Source organism: Paraphaeosphaeria sporulosa, assembly GCF_001642045.1.
Source record: "Paraphaeosphaeria sporulosa strain AP3s5-JAC2a unplaced genomic scaffold CC84scaffold_18, whole genome shotgun sequence".
Classification (NCBI taxonomy): Eukaryota; Fungi; Ascomycota; class Dothideomycetes; order Pleosporales; family Didymosphaeriaceae; genus Paraphaeosphaeria; species Paraphaeosphaeria sporulosa.
In genome coordinates, this window is record NW_017253377.1 from 112,600 (window position 1) to 132,221 (window position 19,622).

Consider the following 19,622-nt stretch of genomic DNA (forward strand, 5'->3'; position numbering starts at 1 on the left):
CCAAGGTTCGGGATGCCATTGGGACTGGTGGGATATGTGAATGGGTTCCTATAGTATGAAGAGATATGGTTAAATGAGTCAGTTGATGCTGTAGTATATGATTCGAGAAGATGCAGGTTGTACTTGGGGCTCAATATTCTTCTCGCGTCGCTTTGTTCTGGTTGGTGACGTTACTAGAGTCATGACGTTTGTACCTGCCCTTAGACTTCAAGCGGTTGGCGGGGAACGCGGACCTCCCTCGAATGTTGATGCACTCACGACGACTAGAAGTTTAGGTGCGGCGATTCTCTACGTGGAGTGCTTCCGTTCTCTCCCATGCTTTGGGCTTCGGCGCTAGACTTGTATGGCTGTCAATGGATTTAATAATTCGCATGAGGAGCGATTCAGTGTCGGCTGGGTCGGTACGTGCCGATCTTACGACAAAAACTCTTCGATACAATGGATTCCTACGAGCCGTTCTGTGCGGGCCACTGATTGGGATGATTCTCCAGATGTTCTGAACTGTTCGTTTCACTTTCCTAATTCGCCACCCAACCCCTGTTCCTCCACATCCTCTTGAGCCTCGGCTACTCCAGCATAGATGCGCACTCGCGTGACCCACTGCACGACCCCATGATCTATCTCATCCTCGACAGGACCCCACTCGTTCTCCAGCTTTCCTCCACACAAGCGATGCAATGGCAATAACGTCAGTTCTTTCCTGCGCTTACCCGGTAGACCTACAGGCCAAGGGCTACATAGAAGGCTTGACCTACGTCGACGAGAAAACATACAGCCCACTTGCACACTTCGTGGGCGGCATCCCATATGCCCTGCCACCACTCGGCCCATTCAGGTTTCAAAGACCGCGAGAGCTACCTCCATGCTACCGATATGGGACGGCTTCTAATCCTGGACGTTTCACCGGTGGTGTCGGAGTATGTCCGCAACCTGGGGATGCTGAAAACAAGAGAAGGTGGGATGAGGACTGTCTACAGGCGAATATATGGATCCCAACCGGAAGAGCACCCGGTACAGGGTGGCCAGTTCTCGTCTGGTACCATGGCGGCTTCTTACAGTGGGGAAACCCAGGAGATTATGGACTCTCGAACATGCTGGCAGAAACTGCAGCAAAGGCCATTGTAGTCATCCCGGGGTATCGCTTGAATGTATTCGGTTTCCTTGCCGGCGCAAAGCTGGCAGAAGAGGGAGCTGATTGCACAGCGAACAACGGGTTCTGGGACCAAAGACTTGCACTGGAATGGACTTGGAAGAACATCAGCTATTTCGGAGGCGACGCAGGTAACATCACCATAGGAGGATACTCGGCCGGCTCGCATTCGACTTTCCAGCAACTGGCGTACGACTTAAATCTCCCAGATTCGAAAGCTATCGTACGGCGGGCTCTGATGCTGTCCAACGGACCTGGGATGCAACCAAAGTCTATGGCAGATGCACAAGTTCAGTTCGACGAGCTTTGCGACGCTCTCAGTCTGTCAGCCAAAATGAGCGTCACAGAGAAATTGGCTGTTCTCCGTGTCCTAGATGCACAAACAATACTCGATGCTGCTTCGAAGATTAAGCACCACCAATTTCGCGGTGTGACAGATAGCATATTCATACGGGAAGGCCTGCTTGAAGAGCTAGACTCAGGACTGTTTGCGGCGCGCATGAAGAAACGCAGCATTAAGCTCATAATGGGCGAGTGCAGGGACGAGCATTTTGCGTACGGGCAATGGCTCCCACCACAAAATACCTATGAGAGCCTGTTCGAGCGCCTCCAAGCCGACTATCCCCTTGCTGCGTGCGAGGCTCTTATGGATCACTACTTTCCCGAACGTAGTCTACCGATGGCGTACAAGAGCTGGCAAGATGCTTTCGGTCACATCTACGCCGACATCCAAGTCCATCACCTCGAGCGAGGCATGGCCAACGCTCTAGTCGCCCACGGTGCTGGCGACCTTCTCTACCGGTACCGGATAGAATGGCGCGCACAGTGTTGCGACAAGGACTATCCGCGTGAATGGGGTGTGACTCACGGCACTGATTTGGCGATCTGGTTCTGGGGCAATAATGCGAGACTGAGCAACAAGGAGAAGGTACTTGTAAAGAAGGCGTTTCACGACCAGTTTGCAAAGTTCCTGGACAACGGAAAGCCACAGTGGGGAACAGAGCACCCATTACAGCTGCGCACCCTCAAGCCCGACGGTACTATCGCGATTGAAGAAGATGCATGGCTTGCAAACAGCTTGAAAGTCTGGGAAATACTGAAACAAGTCGGTGCAACTGATACGAAGCCGTCATCGCGGGATTCGAAGCTTTAGTTGAACAGAAAACGCCATGCGCCAGCCCATTTTCCGGAGGGTATCTCAGTATACATGCAAGAGCGCACCTTTGCGCCACGCTAAACCCGCACGCCGTAACACCGTGTAGTCCATCAAAAAGCGTCAATCAATCCAACCAAGCCCATTCACGCCTCTTGCGTTGCTCCTTCACTCGTCAGATTCCAGGGCAGCCTTCCCACGTCCAAATCTCTCCCCCCAAAAACCAGATAGTCAACGTCTCGGCTACATCTCTTTTCCAGCTTCTGTCTCTCGTCCTGCTGCTTTTCCGGCTCCTCGCACTCTAGGCCGATGATTTCACGATGCGCCATCCCCAGCGCACTTTCCGCGAGCCTCAGCAAGATCCCGATCTCCACCACATATCCATACGTCCCGTCCTGTACAAAGTCGTGTTTCCGATACTTCTTCAGAAACCTATTGACTCGCGCATGCAAACTGAGGTAATGCGCGGTCGGCGTACCGATGCCAAAAGTAGAATGCCGCGTAAAGGATCTGCGTGCCAGAGTGACGCTGGAGAGCAGGAGCTTTTCGAGCGTCTTGTAGTTGGGTTGCGGGGGCGGGTGCGAAGTTCGGCAGCCGTAGAATTGTGAGTCAGGCAGGCCGCTGGGCGGAGAACTGGGCGCCGTCGAGACGCCGCCTAGTGAGTCGGCTGAAGAGCTCGACATGTCTGAGGAGAACGACATTGTCGCTTTGGTTGTGTGTAGCGTTTTGTATCTACTTTTGTGCAATTTCGTCGTTTTGTCAGTGTTGATCGGCACCGTGGGGCTCCAATGGTTCGTCTTTAGCGTGGTGTAGCGTGGTCCGCGGCACTTTGCTTCGCTGGATTTGGCAATCGCTGTCTTTTTGTTGTTCACGGTTTTTGTTCTGGGTGTCTTTGCAAGCACTTGTAGCGTGATGTTTCGTGAGGAGGAAGATATCGTATTACATAGGTATTGTTGGCTGTGCAAATTTATAATGGTGAGAAGAGTCACACCATGGACCGAGACGATCAGCTGACCGCACAGCCGGACCTTTTTTCCCCGGTATTCATCCCTTAACACATCCACAGCCCACAAAAGTAAAGACTAGGACCCAAACAATGTACTTTTAACACCTTCAATGTAATACCAATATGTCTTCCAGCTCGCCCCATAATTGGCGAGCAGGTTACACCGCGACGTCATCACTCCGTTCCTGGTGGAGAACGAAAGCTGTACTCAGCCTCAGCCCCAGCATCAGCCCCAGAATGGAGCAAAGTCCTGAAACTCCTGGAGAACTTGCTGTCGCGCTGCTTCGTCTTGTGTGCTGCGTCGGATACTGTGGCACGTGAGATTACACTTCGAGTAATAGATCTGTTTGAATCGGCCTCAGCTTACTTGACTTCTTTTAGTTGCCCTGTCGCAGCATTCAGAGCGTAGCCAATGATAGGGATTCCCTTCCGTACATAAGGCGAGTTCTTGAGCGTCCCAATGTCAGAGCGAACGTTGGCTTCGATATCTCCGGGAGCCCACACGCATTCTAATCCCAGTCAGACACACGGTTGCGAAGAGAAGCAAACTAGCCGAAGATTGAGTAGTGAGCCAATTCCCCCGCGACCAACTCTTTAGTACACTGTACGCAGCTGCATCCTCCAGCGCTGCATCAAAACCTCTTACCGGAATGTTGTAGCACAACGATCATGCCGATACTCGAAGCTTGATCGATAGTGTGCAACTCATTGATACAGTTCCCTGCACGTCCACCTGCTGTTTTTATAACTCGGGTGTTGCCGCTGGCCGTAAGGTTGAAATATTTCGAGGGCTCAACCCGAGTTTCGGGCTCGCTGCACGCGACTGCTTTGTCGGTTACTGATCTTGTACACATGTGGACTGTCGCCGCTCTGCATGGCGTGAGTATAACTTACTGATGACCAGGGTTCCTGAAGGCATGATGACAATGCAGTTCACAACCCCCTATACAATGTAAAATGGGAAATGTTAGTCAGAGGCGACGGTGCTTAGTCGTACCCAGGACGCATGTTTGATCTTTATAAAAGCTCCGCTTTTATCGGAGACCTGGCTCTTGGAAATGCATCCCTGTTTTCTTTCATAGATGCCCTTTCATACAACAGCAGATCTGCTCATGCACGCTCCGTTTACCAAGCAATGTGATGCCTGACTGCATCATTGTGCTCAGATGTGCAGCATTCAGGCAGACACGAGAGCAAAGTCTCAAGTTGTATCCAAGCGAGCCGAGTTTTCTTTCGATTACAGTGCATTCGCTCTCTACAGGGCCCATGTCAGGTCCGCGAGCCTTGTAAATAGGCAGTGTTAGTAGGGTCAGTGTCAATCTGGGGTTGAGTAATCGCGGTCGGCAGGGGTGATATTTCGGCGATATTAGAGAGTAACTCAAATCTTGGGAGGCGTGGTAGTGCTGAAGGTACGTGGCGCTGCACGGCATCCTTGAATCCTGCGTCATACCTCGTGGACTTCCGCATGAGGATGGTTGGTGTAGTGCTTCGAGCTGAACATGTTCAGCGATTGGTCAAGAAGACCTTCGGCTATCGCGCCGGTCGCAACAGCTACGCGGCGAACGGCTAATGCGGGTAACCCTAGGTATCGGCCGGTGCATTAGATTCTGTTGGTAGTATCAGGGGTGCATGGATCGACAAAGAAGTAAACAAGCCCCTGTAGCTGCTCATAACGTAGTCGTCTTGGAGTCCGAAGTTGGATCGTGTAGCTTACAAGCTCGCCTTGCCAAACAGAGACAGTATCCTTACGAACGAGCCGCACTCATTCGATGAGGCTCTCGAATCTCGAAAAGATGTGAAAGCCGCCTCTCTTCGATGTCCATATCTCTTATGAATCCACTGAGGAGATATCGGCGTCAAGTGATTGCAATAAACAGTTCGGCATGAAAGACCAGTATGAGACTCTTATCCGAGAGTAAGGATGCGCTATATTGGTGACGTACCTGCAAGTGGTAAGCTTATTTTGGTTGAGCGACGACCTAAAAGCTTTCTAAATTATTAATCGTTGGCCATATCGACTATCTCTCGCGGTCGACTGCAATACGTGACGCCGACGTGAGCAGGACAATGCGTGCCGCACTCACTGCCGCCTCGCCGAAGCAACGAAGATGCAGGTTTTCTCCAGCCTTGCAGCTTGACTACGCCGAATTGCGTCTAGGCGGGCGTTCGTATCTGCAATAGCAAGCGAGCTGCAGAACACCGCGGCGTAAGCAGTGGGAGAACTTATTAATGCCCTGCCGCCGCCAAATGGTGAGGTGCCGTTTCGGCTTCGGCAGGCATTCGGACGGCAAATTGGAGATTGCTCGGATAGTCTGTGTTGAAAATGACTATAGCTCGGCGATGCGAGAAGAGAAAGAAACTTGTTCAACACTGATTTGCAGAGCCAGGGTGCGGTAGAGTCAGGGTACGGTGGAACGGCGGCGATAGGGAGCACTTCGCTTTGCAAGTCAGGACGGCAACATTCGTAGGGGAGGTGCGACTTGGGATAAGTCTAGAAAATATGCAAGGCAAGCACAAGCGACAGACTCACATCGCTGTGTACTCTCCATTTCATTATTGCAATAATGAAAGGTGATCAGAAGCGAATTTCTGGAGAGACCGTACGAAAAGTCCAGACGTTCCACCCAGCATCCCTCACTTGTCTTTCTCCGGCGGCATGCATAGCCCGGCTACAGTGGCATAAGTATGATCCTTAGGATTCAACAGGGCAAAGCAACACGCGGACCGAAGAAGAAATCGAATCTTTAGCCTTCGACCATTCGAGGGTGAAATCAGTACTCTGAGACTTTAAGATGATTGTAGAGGTTAATTAAGTTCATTCTTGAATCGGTAGCTAAGAGATGCGAGACCCTCTAGATCCATTCCCGATCTCCGCACGATGCCGTGATTCCCGTCTAGGTCAATGTGTGTTATATAGTCGTAGAAATGCATCGCAAAAATTTGAGTCATAAAATCGTGGTAAAAGGTCGCAGTGTACACTACTTTCATAATTGAGCAGTCGTCCCTCGATCATAATGCACGTGTACGAGATCCCCGATCGACGACCTGGGCGGTGAGTCGGTTGTTGCATGCAGATTTGTGCCTGAGTCTGCCATAGCTGGTCGTGTGGCATCATCGCTATGCCGATTGAGGGTTTCGTGATACTCAGGCGGATGTCCAGCATCTACCTGCTCCCTCGAAAGTGTTCTCAACGGTATCGACAGCCCAGTCGCAGGATCTTGTGTGACAGTCACATCGCCTTTCGGTCGATATGGCGGAGGCGCTTCCCCATTCTCATTGAACCCTTCTTCTCTCCTTGTGGAAGCACGTATATCGTTCGGTCTCCAAGCACCATGGTACCATCTCCGTGTATTGACCCAGCCCTCCATGTCCCGCGCAAGCGCATTTCGCCCGCTCAAACGCATAAGCTCTTTGCGTTTTATTCGGCGCCGATTAATCCACCAGAGGAAAAGTGCGATCACCAAACCAAAGACGACGAGTATAAGCCAGTAGTATCTAAAGGCGCTTGCGGTAGGATCTCTAGCATTGGTGGCGCCCGGCAGGATATCGTTCGAAATCGGCGTGCTTGTGCTCGTAGCCGCTGCGGTAGTGTTCGATACAGGTGAAGACATGTAGGACGTTGTCATTGATTGCGTATGCTCGGTTCGTGAGAGCATTGTTGGTATAGAGGGAGTCGCTGCGGTCGCGCGTTGTCCGGAGGCGCTCATAGGCAAGAGGGCGATAAGAGATAGCAGCGAGGATGGAAGAGAAATGAAACCGGATATCGAACCAGAAAGCATGTCGGAGCGCATAAGTTGTAGGTTTGTGGTCTCATGTGCAGCTCTTGCGTACATCTTCGCAAGTCTTGAGACAAGCCGACGACAGCGACGGAAGCGATAGGTCCAAGGGAAGAGAAAGGGAGCACATGGACCGGCCTCGCTCGAAGGCCAATGAGCCAATCATAAGTCATATAACCACCCGGACAACAGTATCAGAAAGAAGGAACATAAGCAGCTGGCAGAAGCTACAGCGTGAGTGTCTCTCATGATGCCCGGAACTCACGGAAGCTTGACCGCGGTTGCCGTAGCCCCGAAGCGGAAAGGGCGATTGTGTCATGGCGATCAGGGTCCATGCACCAACCGTGCACCTGCGAACGTGAACACCTTCATGGGCCGCTAAATAACATCTCACCACCTGTGCGGCGACCTCATCCCACCAACCCCTCACCATGGTGAAAGCAGTTCCAGGTACGTCCCCCTGTCTACGAGGCTCAGGGAACTCACTGATAGGATAGGTGTTCTCGTAAAATGCGACCCGTCCATTAAAGCTCTGATCCTGAATCTCGACAAAGAGTTCGGTAACCAATACGTTATTGAGGACCTCGGCGATGAAGAGCACCTTCTGGTCAAGAATGACCGGATTCAAGAGCTGAAGCGGAGAGTCCAGGAGGTACGTGTCCTCGTGCGCGTTCTGGAGCCGCGTGCTAATACACTACAGGAGATCTCAAAACGCATCGAAACCAAACTGGACGAAGACGAGTAGTAGTTTTGTCGACGACTATCTCGAAATCTAGTCTACATCCGCCCTCTACTAGGCGCGCGCTGCCTCCCGCTCGTCCACAAACACCTCTGCGACCCACCCGTCCACCTCCAGCTCTCGAGTATCTACTACGACATGGCATCCTTCTGCTGGGCACCAGCAACCGCTTCGACCCAAGGAATACGATTCTTCGCAAAGAGCTCAACGCCAGGCTTCAAGTCAGACAATGCGTTGGCATCGTCTAGGGTGCCGATCTGGTCACGATTAGGTTTGCCGGTCGGTTTACTGCGAGCAGCATACATACTTTGACGATCTTCGCGCCCTCAAACGCGCTAGTCTCCCTGAATAAGGTTGAACCGCAGTCTCCACTGGCGATTGTTTAGTCAAAATACATGAGTTGACCTGGGGCCATACCAGAAATGGCTGGTGATTTTGTTGCCGGTGTCTGCCGTCTTGGAGTGTTGTTTGGGAGTGCCCCGAGTGAGATTGAACTGCTTGCTGGGGAAGATGGCGTTGGTGGAGTAAGTTGAGCCGGTAATCTTGCGGCAGTCGGCGCAGTGACATAGGGCCTTTGAGGTCAGCAGACGTCGACATTGGTGCGGCAGTGTGTATTTACCTTGCTTACAGGCTCGCCTTCGACGCTGTAACGGATGTTACCGCACATGCATCCTCCTTGCTGGGCCATGGTGGATGGTGGTTAGTGGTTACAACAGCTGCGTCGAGGAATGAGTTTTGGACGGTGATGGTTCGTGAAAATGGTGGAGTAGTGTGTTGACGTAGCTCCACGACGACCTCCAGCACCTTTATAGGCGACAGCTACCCCACCACGACGATCGTCCAGAGTCGATGACCTTGGTAACGGAGCGCGCCTGTTCCGTAGGCCCAGTAGGCTAGCGTCTGGCCCACCGCAGTTGCCCCAACCCGAAAAGGACATGTGAGCGTGATGCAGCGAGCAATAACATGAGAGCCACCAGCTCAGTGTAACAGCGCAATGCACTGTTTATCGACAACAGACCAAGATGTATACACGATATCATGAGGTATATTGATTGATTGATTTTGTTTGCAGACGATTTGTACATCGGCCATCTGTCATGTTCTTGGTAGCCGAATCTCTCGCTCACAATAAATTCCATTCAACACGAAACTCAAATACCACACCGCTAACCCATAATCAACGTACCGAACTGCTGCGTCCAGTTTGACGTTGGCCGGAATGTGACATGAGCTCCGGGCTTCAGCTGAAGCTTTGGACTGGAATGCAGTTCAACTTTTAAATAGCAAAGCGGGGTAGGCTATTGGACCCGTGGACCTTTTTGAATCACGTGGATCCGTGTGGACATTAGGCGCGTCGAGTTGCCCCCGCGTTGCTTTCTTGCGAAACTGCTCTTTTGCGACGGCAGCCATCAATTGTTCGTGCACAGATACGAAGGATGGCATGATGCGCTCTCACTCCTTCTGCTCCATCACGCGTCGCAAATGAAACCCTGATATCAATCAGGTCCTCTAAACTCGCCTCAACGCCTACAATGGCTACACCCACAGTATGGGCCAACTACGTGCCACCACGAGGCCAATGCAACTACAAGCCATCCATAATGTCGGCCAAGTGCCCTTGCCTACGGTTCATGTTACATCCCCTGAAGGTAAAGGCGCCATTCGCTTCTCACCGCCATTCGTAGAGTGTGTGATAGATCACTTATCATTCTTCAGTCAGCGCTGACTTCGCACAGAGCACGTCTAGCTTCGAATGTGACGGCTGCGCGCACCACGCATCCTTCCACAGCATGGAAAACAAGGAAGAAGACGAGATCCGGAAGCGATGGGAGCAGGAGGCTCGGGACAAGGCTCATTGGGAGCAGCAGGGAGGCCTCGACCGGCCGCGCAAGCGGCCGAGGGAGATTAATTATGGCCGCGGAGATGCAGCAAGCTCACAAGTCCGGACAATCGAAGCTGGTATCGCTACACCAGACGAGGAAACGGCGAGTAAGTCTGGGAGTGCGAGGGTTGTGGCAAAGGGTAAGGGCAAGGGTAGAAAAGCCGCCCCCCAAGTTTCAACGTGAGGCTTGCGCGCCAAAGGAAGAATCACGGAGATACCTGAAGATGACGAGGATTATATCGAGCTGGATTGAGTCCTTTCCCAGCGGGGATGTTGAGGATCTGAGGGTCTGAGGGTCTGACGTAGCACAGCGTGAGTTTTGGGCTTGACTTGACATGGAGAAATGGACCGCATGATACCCCTTTGCGACAAGAACTTTGAGCACAGTCTCGTGGATATTCAGCGACCCAACCAACATTCGTCGTTCCTGGATTGACCTAAGCTCGGAGCAGTTCATGTCTACTGTGCAGTGCGTGACATTTGATGGCATATGCCAAGACATGACTCGCGTGAGCTTCAACTGCGCGTGGCAGATCCTCGTCTTTGACAAACAACAACCCTGTCGCGCCGCGTGATGGTATGATCAAACTCTCGCCGCAAGAGTGCCCAACGTCCTTTCGCAGTTAAAGAGCAATCTTCCCGCTCGCAACGATGGCGACACCTACGCCCTCGACAAATACGCCGCAGAAGCAGCACCTTCACAACCTCTCCTCGCCCGCACCCCGCAGCGTTCCACCCATGAATTTCGACTCGCCCGCCGTTCTTAATATGCTTGGCGAAGGTGGTGTTGGAATGGGCATCTCCATGAGCGGCATGGGCATGTCCTCGCTGGGTCTCACCGCCAGCCAGCTTGGGCGCGCCGACGAAGAAGAGCGCCGACGCCGCCTGGAAAGCATAATCGCATTAATAAACAAGCGCAAGGGTCGCGTGAGCGAGGAGGGAATAGCCGCGCTGTGCAAGCAGGAGCACATCGAGTTGATGCGGGATGTAAAGGGGGACGGGACTGTGCTGTTGGTCCTCGGCCTGGGAGACGAAGCTGTGTGTGAGATCAGCTTGCTCAACGAGGATGTGACGAGCGTGAACCTTGATTTGGCAAACGACGATGACGACGTATACAAGACTTCTGGGTCGAGATTACTGAAGAAGAGTCTGCTACCGCCGCCGGGCGTTCGAAAGATCAATACCACACTGGATCGCTTCTCGCTAAACCTGGATAAGTTGATGAACATGGACAAACTGAGCAAGGCAAATGCAGGAATTCCATGCTACAAGGCGATTTTCAGCGTCCACGCAAGCTTAAAGAAGCTGTTTGAGCATGAGAAGAAGCTGGCACTAGAGCTTATTGGATCGGATGCGCCAAATGCAAGCTACAGGGCTGAGCGGGAGGTTCTGTGCAAGAAGAGTGGGAGGCCGCGAATGAACGCGGGACATTGTCTCGGGTTAAGTCTGGAGTACTGGATGGATAGGCGGCATCTGATACCAAAGAAGGCGCAGAAGGCTGCCTCACTAAGAGACAAAGATGAGGATGAGACGGACTCCAGGAACCTCGAGGCATATCCAGAAGAGGCAGATCCAGACAGCAATAGGATCTACTCGCTTACCGTCGAGTGCGAGTCATCGCCCTCATCCATGTACACACCGATACGCATACCGGACTCTTGGATAGGAGATGACATCGAAAAGGCACCAGATGCGCAACCCGATGCCGACATTAATAATCTCCTTCTCAACACTCCACAAAGCAAGATTGACTGGCTAGAGCCAAAACCTACATACCTGGACTCCCCGTCCCAGGGAGGTGACCACGAGGCCATGAACATTGACAATGCACCAGGTCGACTACCCAACATTCGCTTTGTCGCGAAATTCAACCCACCTCTTGTGGTTCCATTATCTCTCTACGTCACCGTACTGCAGTCAGTCGGATTGGAATACAACCCGCAAGAACTTCGCGCTACGACCTTTGTCGGTCTCGCCCTCAGGCCAGAAGAGGCTGACCCCGGCATGTCCACTGGGGCGGGCGGACACACACCCGAGGTTCGCAGCGCGACCAAAGTCCTCACCATTGACCACGCTGGGAACGAAAGCCACACTACCCACGCAAACACGCTTTACGTGCCCAGATTAGAATACGCCCGCACCCTCGACTCCCTACCGTTCCAGCATCCCCGCCAGCTTGTCGCCCTCCTCCCTACATTCCGACAGTACGCTTTCACCACCTCGCTCGTACAAGACGTGTTCGGTGCCAACGCACCTCCCAAGGCTGCGCCCCAGCAAAACCCGCTTTCCCCTCCGATGACACCCAAGGATGACAAGCAGCGAGGCCTGCAGATAGACCTTACACTTGCGTACACATCACCATCTCCGAAACTTGCACTGCATTTCCCACACCCCCTCTCCTCCGCACCGGAGACGCCTCTCCCATCCAACGCCTCCGACTTCTTGAGCCAGCTGCTCGCACAGAACATCCTTTCCTCTTCCGCCACGGCACCCCACCCACCCTTCAGACTGGTCGTCGACGTGGGCGAGAACGCGGAGGTTTACATTAGCGAGCAGAACGCCGTGGACGCCGAGACTGGTGCAAGCAAGACGGGCGAGGCAGGAGAGGTAGATATGGAAGGGGTTGAGAAGGCGCGGGAGAAGATCAAGCGGCTTGAGAAGGCGCTGGATGTGTGTGGGGATCTTGGGATTTGGGCCGAGTGGATTAGGCGGGAGGTTGTCAAGGATGATTGACTGAGCGGAGCAGATGGATTGGGCTGGACGATTGGAAGTCGCAATATACCCCCATAGACTAACATCATTTGTGCCGGCCGTGGGCCAGCGAAGAACGGCCAGAACGGACGAGGAACACATGCTGTGCGTTAGTATCACCTGCATGAGAACATTCAGCATGCGTCCAAGTTCACAAGCAACATCCGAGAGGAGCGTTTGTAACAAGTAACCAAGATCTCTCTTCATTATCGTGCGCAGTGTATCTCACCACTGGCTATGGTATACTACATGCAACCAACTCAAGGCACCACTTGAACGGCACCTCCAGAACATGACCTTCAAAGTGAAGGCGGGAATCGTTAAAACCCAATCACAACGCCAAAATGTCTAAGGGGGTCGAAGAGAAGTCAAGTAAACGCAGCCACTAGAGAAACGAAGCGCCTCTAGGGTTTCGCGACGGGGACAACAAGCTCCTCCACGTTGGCGGTGCCCTCGGCGAAGGCAGCAACGTCAGCACCCTCGACCTTGCCGTACAGAGTCTCGGTGATGATGCCGGTGAGCTGGTATGGGTCACCGTTGGAGGCAGGGCGGCGGTCCTCGAAGTAGCCCTTGCCCTCGGCAGCGACGGAGCGGGGAATGCGGACAGACGAGCCACGGTTGGCAACGCCCCAGGTGAACTTGTCATAACTTGACGTCTCGTGCTTGCCGCTCATGCGCTGGTGGTTGTCCTCGCCGTAAACGGCCATGTGCTCGGCCTGGCGCTTGGCGAGCTTCTCCATGGCAGCCTCGATATGCTTCATGCCGCCCTCCTGGCGCATCTCCTTGGAGGAGACGTTGGTGTGGAGGCCAGCACCGTTCCAGTCGCCGGGGATGGGCTTGGGCGCGAACGTCACCTTGGCGCCAAACTCCTCCGCGACGCGGTGCAGGATGAATCGGGACATCCAGAGCTGGTCGCCCACTATTTACGTAATTAGCATGAAGGCTCCACTATTCTGGGGAAGATTGCGGGAAAAACGTACTGGAGATGCCGTCGACGGGGCCTACTTGGTATTCCCACTGAGCGGGCATGACCTCAGCGTTGGTGCCAGAGATGTTGATCTCGGCGTACAGGCAGGCGCGGTAGTGAGCCTCGACGATATCGCGGCAGAAGACCTTGCCGGTACCGACACCACAGTAGTAAGGACCCTGGGGAGCCGGGAAGCCATTCTTGGGCCAGCCATACGGCCAGCCGTTGACGTCGAGGAGGGTGTACTCCTGCTCGAGACCAAACCAGATGTCGTGGTCCTTGTGCTGGTTAAGCACAATGGCAGCGTCGTGGCGGTAGTTGTACTTGTTGGGCTTTCCGTCGGCACCGTACGTCTCGGTCATGACAAGGATGTTGTCGCCCAGCCGGAAAGGGTCAGGGTAGAAGGCAACGGGCTTAAGGTAGACATCGGAGTTGTCGCCGGGAGCTTGGCCGGTTGACGATCCGTCGAAGTTCCATTCCGGAAGCTCCTCGACCTTGGTGATCTTCTTGTTGAGGGTCTGGAGAGCAGTCAGTAACAACTCTACGATAGGTGTTGACGGCGACGTCAGAGCCTGTCGCCACGCGAGGGGGTTGTGCAGGGGTGCGACTGCCCCTCGATGATTCTTATCGTGGATAAGAAGCAAAACCAGACACGGCCCGCACACCCCGGCCGGGCGGCTGCTGCATGAGGTCACCGCACGTCGCTGGCTCGAATACCCGCGGCGATTCGAGTGTAACCGCAACCGCGTTGTGCATGTATGCATTCCTCCTTCCGAAGATATACGCAGAAGCGCGCTGGTGCGGGGCCACGGCCAGACGCCGCGGGCAGGCGGGCAAGGCAGGAAGAAATAGTGGTGCATGCTTACTCTGCTTTTTGAGCGGACACCGTTGGAGCCGTCTATCCACACATACTCGGCAGTGATCTTGCCCTTCTGCGGGAGCTGAAGGTACTTTGCGAGCTGAGGGCGAGTTAGCTTTTGAGCGCGGAAAGTAGCACGCGACCAGTGACTCACGTTGGCGGCATTGGAGATGATTGTTGATTCGGCCATGACTGCGGTAATGTGCAACAAACTAAGGCAACGACAAAGGGTGTGGAAGAGGAGAGGGGCGTCGAGGTGGTGTACAGAGTACAGGAATAGGTAGAAAGTGTGGTATATGCGCGAATAACAGAACTGGGGGTCAGACCCTTAAGTAGGCTTCGACTAGAGTGTCGGGCAATGGCGGGGCGGCAGTGAGGTAGATAGAATGTTAGGCTGGCACTGGCCAAGACTTAGAAGAGGCGTCGCCGAACTGTGTCCGTGGGATGAAGATGCAACGAGACGGTGAATGAGCTGGGGGGCCCTGCTTCGCCCCAAGGATACGCCTATCTGGACCCGCGACTGCACCTCAACCGCCGCCTGTGTCACTGGCGGCCCAATCTGCGCGCGGCCATTTCTCGTCGCCGCCGTAATCCAATTCATTATTGAATCTTTGTTCGTAGCAGACTGGAGCGTGGCCCTAGCGGCGCGCTGACAGGCCACAACGCCGCGGTTGGGCACGGTGGCGCCGCCTGTGTATTCCGCATGTGGCCGACAAAGCCATGGCAATCGTCGCTCTGGGGGAGCTAAATATACCCACCGAGGTGCGCAACGACGCGCCCGCTGCTGCTCCTCGCGCCTGCTCCCCACGGGCTCACCGCAAGTCGGTGGTGCGATGCGCTGCTGCGAGCTTCCTTTTGCACGCGCTGCGGTCGCAATGCATTCGAGGTCGCGATGCAGACGCAGTTCCTGCATGCACGCCTATCAGCAGCGTGTGGTGCGCTTGACCGTCGCGCTAGCTCGTTGGGGAGTGGGGAGGCCACAGGCGCTGTGGCGATAGCGATAAGCCCGGCCAGCAGCCCCTGCACGGCCCAGCGCCGTCATGGCCGCATCACTCGCTGCTCAACGTCGTCGAAAACGTTTCTCTTAGTGAAGAATTGAATTGCCCCTTTCCGATGCTGCGTCTCGTCGAGATCCGCGACGACGGGCTATTGCCTCGCGCTGCGTTCCGCATCAGCTACGTTCCTGCTTCGCCGAGAGCCATGAATTCGCGCATGCCTGGGCCCGTCCCAGCGTGCACCGCCGCGTGGGGAATGTTACACGACCCTCACACGAGCATCTTCAAAGTGCCGCAAACTCACACATCCGAGCCATGTGTGTCTCTCCAGCAACCGGCCGTCTATTGATAGTTGCTTGAACAGTGCGCAACGTTGGCAATAGTGCGGTAAATTGTCTTGTATACGTACGGATCCACTTGGTCCATCCCGCATTGTTCCATTCCTGCTTCTAGCGCGTCTACAGCTTTGTCAACACTGGTGTTCCATTCGCAGAAACAGCCCTTCTCCCGATGTCGTTGCTCATCGTATTACCTGCCACCAAGTTTTCTCGCTCCAACCCCTCCACGTTAATATGTAATGCCTGAGTTCTAGGTCTCTAGGCACGTTTGATCCTGGAAAAAGCCGCACATCAATCCGACGATCTGTGTTGCGATGTCGGCAACCGGGACAGTCGAGGCGTTCGGTTCGTGGCCATCCCCGCGGCTCTGGCATCGCTGCCCCACACCCGGCCGCAGGTCGAAGATAAGGACCCTCCTCGCCTGTGATTGGCCAGCGATGATTGATGCTCAAACGTAATGCGCCCGCGCTGTTTTAACTGATCGTGAAGACTTCGCGTCGAGGGCAGTCGCAGCAAGATAGGCTAATGTGGAAAACTGTGACCTTGACTTCATGTGTGCGCGACAGGTCTTCGGGGCAAAAGAGTGAACGTTGCGGGCTGCCCGATAAGCCAACGAAAATCCGGGGACGTCCTCTACCAGATACGGTAAAGCCCCAAATTCCACGTGCGCTTGGGGTTCTCCAGATGCTGCTGTCTTTCTCATACGAGCTCGGATGATTCCGGGGCCAGGCGCTCCCGGTTCGCAGTGGCGGCAGTGTGCCTCCAGACCTGCGTCTGCCCGCTACCCTCTCGGCAGGTACCAACACCATGACGCCCTCGATCTCAATTGAGAGATGATTGTTGCCTGCCAGAACGGAACCTTATCGCTGTTCGCGTTCGCTTTGTGTCCGCTGTCGGGAGGTGTCTACCCACCCGCCTCGAGGAAACCTCCAGTCAACTGTAAACGAGCACGAAAAGTCGATTCGTCTCCATTCCGAACCGTCAATCCGCTTGAACGTAGAACCCGTCTCGTAGTCTGGAGCCCGTGGGGTTGCTCGACGGTACCTGCATGAACGCAAGGCTATGCAACAGCAGACCGCCGATGCGGAGGCAAATTGTGGCCGTGACGGTCCGCCGGGAACTAAACACAGGCCATGCACCGTACCGACAAAGTGGATGGAAATCTGGGGGAGGCGTTGCCCAGAAACTGGTGGAGGACTGACGTGCACGCTCACTCATCCCAGTCCTCCTGCCCCGTTTGTCATCAGTATTGCCAACCACCCTAATCGGCTTGCAACTGGCGCCCAGTATGAGCCGCACCCCATGCACTCTCTCTTGAGGGAAGCTGCCCTCTTTGGCCACCTTGTCGATAATATTTAGTCCGCGTCGAGGTTTGCCCTCCCCCAGGCTACCCATGGCAGCTGTTGCCCTTTCACTCATTCGACAGCACGATCCTCGACTTTGTCATTGGTCGCACATATATCCAGACAGTGACATGCAGAATAACTAGGCCTTTGTAAGCTTGTAAACGTCTGTACCGAGGCTGCATCTTGCTTGAATCTGATCATAAGAGTAGAGTCGAGATGACCTCACTCAGGTTTCCCTGTGATCATCACGTGACGGTATTTCTTCCAAGGTTCAAAAGTGCAAGCGCTAGCGAGTCGGCATGCGAGTGCGGTGACAATCGCAGTGCTGTGGGCTCTTCCAATGCAAAGTCTCATGCTCAACTTGGTCTGCCATTGGCTTGTGCGCTTATTGGCTCTTGAAGTCTAGCCCAAAAGTATCCGTCGTTGAGCTGGCCTCCACCGGTACTGCGGTGCATTATCAAGAGCGTTGAGGCTCTTAGAGTTGAGACGTGGCTTCGAGGCGTCACAACAATCTTCGTGTAGCGAGACCATGTGACCAACTGAACTGCTGTGGCTTCGTCACTTTCTCTTCATCTTGTTAAACCGGAGCCTGACAGGAACTGCAACGCTGCAGCTCTCCGAACCAATAGGCGACACCTGGAAGAACGTGGCAGCTGATTGGCTCATCTCGTGGTTGCTTGCTGTGTACAAGGTTCTTCTTGTCGACTTCATTTGTTGCCGGTTCACAATGTTCAACATTGTTGAAGAGATATATACACCCATATCGGATCTGCTGAGCTTCCTTGGACGGTCGTCTTGCATGGTAATCCGGCTTCCTCGCCTGCCTGTAACAGGCCTGCGGCGAACATCACCGGGCTATCATGTGCACCTCATAGCACGTCTTTCATCGGTGTTGCCAAGGTTGGGAAAAGAACCGACTGGATCCGTGTATTCGGTCTCGCGTCGTATATGGGCATCACACTGGTTGTGCGTACATCGAAAGCCTGGGAACTGTTGACACCGACGATCTATGCTTCCAATGCTTTCGAGTGCTTCAAACGAACGGTACCAAGCTGGAGTGCCAGACACGCTCATTCCATCAAATCCAGCTCTTGTTCGGTCACTTCAGGTAACAGTGCCCAGCTGTTGCTTGTGCTAGGTAGGCGACGTCGCGATCATGTGATATTAATGGCAGACTCCAGATTCCGAAATAAGTATGGTTCATCGGCAGCATTGCGAGGTATAAGTGTAGGACGAGAAACATGAACTTGCTCCCAGCTGAGGTGCATCGCAATTCTCCGTGCTGTTGTACGCAACCCATTAGCGTCGAGTTAGTGAGGAGCGCCTGCAGGGTCCGTAGCTCACCATGACCGCCGCGACATGCAGTCAGTCATCGCAGTCGCCATTGAGTTAGGGTGTCATAACGCGTGAAGGTGTAGAAGTAGTTGAAGGGGATACAGGTATGACGCCCCCGAGGTGATAGAAAGGTCAGGCGGGGAGGAGGCGCGAGCGGAGCGCTTAGCCAATCAGAAACATTCCAATGACTAAACGGAAAGAACGACCACCTGCAGCCTCCTTGTCCTCCGCCAACATATCCATAATTCCGGCTTTATTTTGCAGTATGCCCTGTGTTCACTCTTGTACTCGTTCCCCTGTGCCAAGGATGGCAGATTCGTAAGGGGATCGTCATTAAGACCAGTATTGGAATTCGGGATCGTTCACGAAGATGTTGCAATACCTGTGCAACGACACGCTATAGGACGGCCGCTTGAATTGCCTACGCGAAGCAGTATACATCAAACTGCTAGGTGCAGTTCATATGGCATCCACACTAGCCTCGACGACTGACTCCTTACGCATGCAACATTGCGATTAGATGTTGTATGGGAGTGATTCTTTCGGTATTGAGCCGTGGCAGTGGCGCTCAACCAAACCCTAATACTCTTTTAGCCATCAAGGCAACGCGTGGTACATCCAGAACATTTGATACGATCTATCTGTTCTTTACGCTTGATTTGCGCCGCTCTCCCGTTTCGAAGGGCTGCAAGCTCCCGTCAGCACCTATAGCGGCAGGGCCTTTAGGACATGGTTTAGAGTGACCTCTACCCATCCCATGAGTTCCTGAGCGAAGTGAAATATCGCTAGGCTACGGCCCTATCAACATAGGTTGGTACAAATATGCATTGTTACGGCAATTATTGGCTTAGACCTACTCGCCAACGGCAACGTAGAGAAGGCACACTCTAGAATGACGAAGATATTGGTGAATCACGGACGGTACATAAGATTCTAAATCGATTGACTACTTTTTTTGTCTGAATGCTCATAGATGAAGTTGCGAAAGGACCGCATGGTCATCGTCAGAAACCCTGTATAGACCCCGATTTTGGAGCGTAGGAAATTGCCTAGATCTGTCCCACTCAATAGCCTTTCTGTTCATTCGGTTGCCCGACTAAGTCCAATATCACCCTGGCTTCCTCGACCAAGAAACGTGCTGGGGCCTTCCACTCGATCGAAGTCTGCGGCCCCAGCGGGTTATGGAGACTACATGCGGATCTTACTCGAAAATCATATCTCCCCAACCCAATTCGAGTGCAAGAATAAACACCCTAACGTTCGACGTCTTATATAATTGAGTAATTGTAGGGTCTAACGAGGCGGCTGGTGGTCAACACCGACGA

The 19,622-nt window shown here is 53.6% G+C and overlaps 10 protein-coding genes across 10 annotated transcripts; 4 read left to right on the forward strand and 6 right to left on the reverse strand.

The window, feature by feature from the left end:
• Window positions 1–378: 378 nt before the first annotated feature.
• Window positions 379–2,460, forward strand: CC84DRAFT_428909 (paraben-hydrolyzing esterase precursor). Its single transcript, XM_018186200.1, has one exon. It carries the CDS (start codon window positions 678–680, stop codon window positions 2,301–2,303), a length of 1,626 nt encoding a protein of 541 aa, XP_018029011.1. The 5' UTR covers window positions 379–677; the 3' UTR covers window positions 2,304–2,460.
• CC84DRAFT_429105 (uncharacterized protein) lies at window positions 2,377–3,288 on the reverse strand. Its single transcript, XM_018186201.1, has one exon. It carries the CDS (start codon window positions 3,002–3,004, stop codon window positions 2,450–2,452), a length of 555 nt encoding a protein of 184 aa, XP_018029012.1. The 5' UTR covers window positions 3,005–3,288; the 3' UTR covers window positions 2,377–2,449.
• A 247-nt stretch (window positions 3,289–3,535) lies between these two features.
• CC84DRAFT_1182045 (uncharacterized protein) lies at window positions 3,536–4,228 on the reverse strand (the record flags this gene model as incomplete). The annotated part of the gene is made up of 4 exons (XM_018180593.1): window positions 3,536–3,617; window positions 3,677–3,818; window positions 3,956–4,168; window positions 4,204–4,228. The coding sequence occupies 4 exons, from the start codon at window positions 4,226–4,228 to the stop codon at window positions 3,536–3,538; spliced, it is 462 nt and encodes a 153-aa protein (XP_018029013.1).
• Window positions 4,229–5,804: 1,576 nt separating this feature from the next.
• CC84DRAFT_1170011 (uncharacterized protein) lies at window positions 5,805–7,374 on the reverse strand. The gene has a single exon (XM_018179810.1). It carries the CDS (start codon window positions 7,140–7,142, stop codon window positions 6,294–6,296), a length of 849 nt encoding a protein of 282 aa, XP_018029014.1. The 5' UTR covers window positions 7,143–7,374; the 3' UTR covers window positions 5,805–6,293.
• Window positions 7,375–7,516: 142 nt separating this feature from the next.
• CC84DRAFT_1223647 (putative RNA polymerase II general transcription and DNA repair factor TFIIH component Tfb5) lies at window positions 7,517–7,830 on the forward strand (the record flags this gene model as incomplete). The annotated part of the gene is made up of 3 exons (XM_018183509.1): window positions 7,517–7,535; window positions 7,583–7,737; window positions 7,786–7,830. The coding sequence occupies 3 exons, from the start codon at window positions 7,517–7,519 to the stop codon at window positions 7,828–7,830; spliced, it is 219 nt and encodes a 72-aa protein (XP_018029015.1).
• Window positions 7,831–7,955: 125 nt separating this feature from the next.
• CC84DRAFT_1132473 (DUF636 domain protein) lies at window positions 7,956–8,574 on the reverse strand (the record flags this gene model as incomplete). Its single annotated transcript, XM_018175937.2, has 4 exons — window positions 8,444–8,574; window positions 8,242–8,396; window positions 8,132–8,195; window positions 7,956–8,081 (listed from the first exon to the last, which is right to left on the reverse strand). Exons 1-4 carry the CDS (start codon window positions 8,510–8,512, stop codon window positions 7,956–7,958), a joined length of 414 nt encoding a protein of 137 aa, XP_018029016.1. The 5' UTR covers window positions 8,513–8,574.
• Window positions 8,575–9,210: 636 nt separating this feature from the next.
• On the forward strand, window positions 9,211–9,959 carry CC84DRAFT_1158581 (uncharacterized protein; the record flags this gene model as incomplete). The annotated part of the gene is made up of 3 exons (XM_018177054.1): window positions 9,211–9,473; window positions 9,561–9,858; window positions 9,892–9,959. The coding sequence occupies exons 1-3, from the start codon at window positions 9,357–9,359 to the stop codon at window positions 9,957–9,959; spliced, it is 483 nt and encodes a 160-aa protein (XP_018029017.1). The 5' UTR covers window positions 9,211–9,356.
• Window positions 9,960–10,265: 306 nt separating this feature from the next.
• Window positions 10,266–12,632, forward strand: CC84DRAFT_1170014 (uncharacterized protein). Its single transcript, XM_018179811.1, has one exon. It carries the CDS (start codon window positions 10,358–10,360, stop codon window positions 12,437–12,439), a length of 2,082 nt encoding a protein of 693 aa, XP_018029018.1. The 5' UTR covers window positions 10,266–10,357; the 3' UTR covers window positions 12,440–12,632.
• A 21-nt stretch (window positions 12,633–12,653) lies between these two features.
• CC84DRAFT_1170015 (glutamine synthetase) lies at window positions 12,654–14,862 on the reverse strand. The gene is made up of 4 exons (XM_018179812.1): window positions 14,438–14,862; window positions 14,291–14,383; window positions 13,438–13,942; window positions 12,654–13,376 (listed from the first exon to the last, which is right to left on the reverse strand). The coding sequence occupies exons 1-4, from the start codon at window positions 14,471–14,473 to the stop codon at window positions 12,862–12,864; spliced, it is 1,149 nt and encodes a 382-aa protein (XP_018029019.1). The 5' UTR covers window positions 14,474–14,862; the 3' UTR covers window positions 12,654–12,861.
• A 996-nt stretch (window positions 14,863–15,858) lies between these two features.
• CC84DRAFT_429275 (uncharacterized protein) lies at window positions 15,859–16,511 on the reverse strand. The gene has a single exon (XM_018186202.1). It carries the CDS (start codon window positions 16,423–16,425, stop codon window positions 16,090–16,092), a length of 336 nt encoding a protein of 111 aa, XP_018029020.1. The 5' UTR covers window positions 16,426–16,511; the 3' UTR covers window positions 15,859–16,089.
• Between the last annotated feature and the right edge of the window lie 3,111 nt (window positions 16,512–19,622).

Coding starts and splice junctions, on each gene's coding strand:
- CC84DRAFT_428909 (XM_018186200.1), top strand. CDS start 678: ATGGCAATAACGTCAGTTCTTTCCTGCGCTTACCCGGTAGACCTACAG.
- CC84DRAFT_1170015 (XM_018179812.1), bottom strand. CDS start 14,473: ATGGCCGAATCAACAATCATCTCCAATGCCGCCAAC. Junction 13,943..14,290: donor GTGTCCGCTCAAAAAGCAGA/GTAAGCATGCAC, acceptor ACTGCTCTCCAG/ACCCTCAACAAGAAGATCAC. Junction 13,377..13,437: donor CCCCGTCGACGGCATCTCCA/GTACGTTTTTCC, acceptor TTACGTAAATAG/TGGGCGACCAGCTCTGGATG.
- CC84DRAFT_429105 (XM_018186201.1), bottom strand. CDS start 3,004: ATGTCGTTCTCCTCAGACATGTCGAGCTCTTCAGCCGACTCACTAGGC.
- CC84DRAFT_1170014 (XM_018179811.1), top strand. CDS start 10,358: ATGGCGACACCTACGCCCTCGACAAATACGCCGCAGAAGCAGCACCTT.
- CC84DRAFT_429275 (XM_018186202.1), bottom strand. CDS start 16,425: ATGGTGTTGGTACCTGCCGAGAGGGTAGCGGGCAGACGCAGGTCTGGA.
- CC84DRAFT_1170011 (XM_018179810.1), bottom strand. CDS start 7,142: ATGTACGCAAGAGCTGCACATGAGACCACAAACCTACAACTTATGCGC.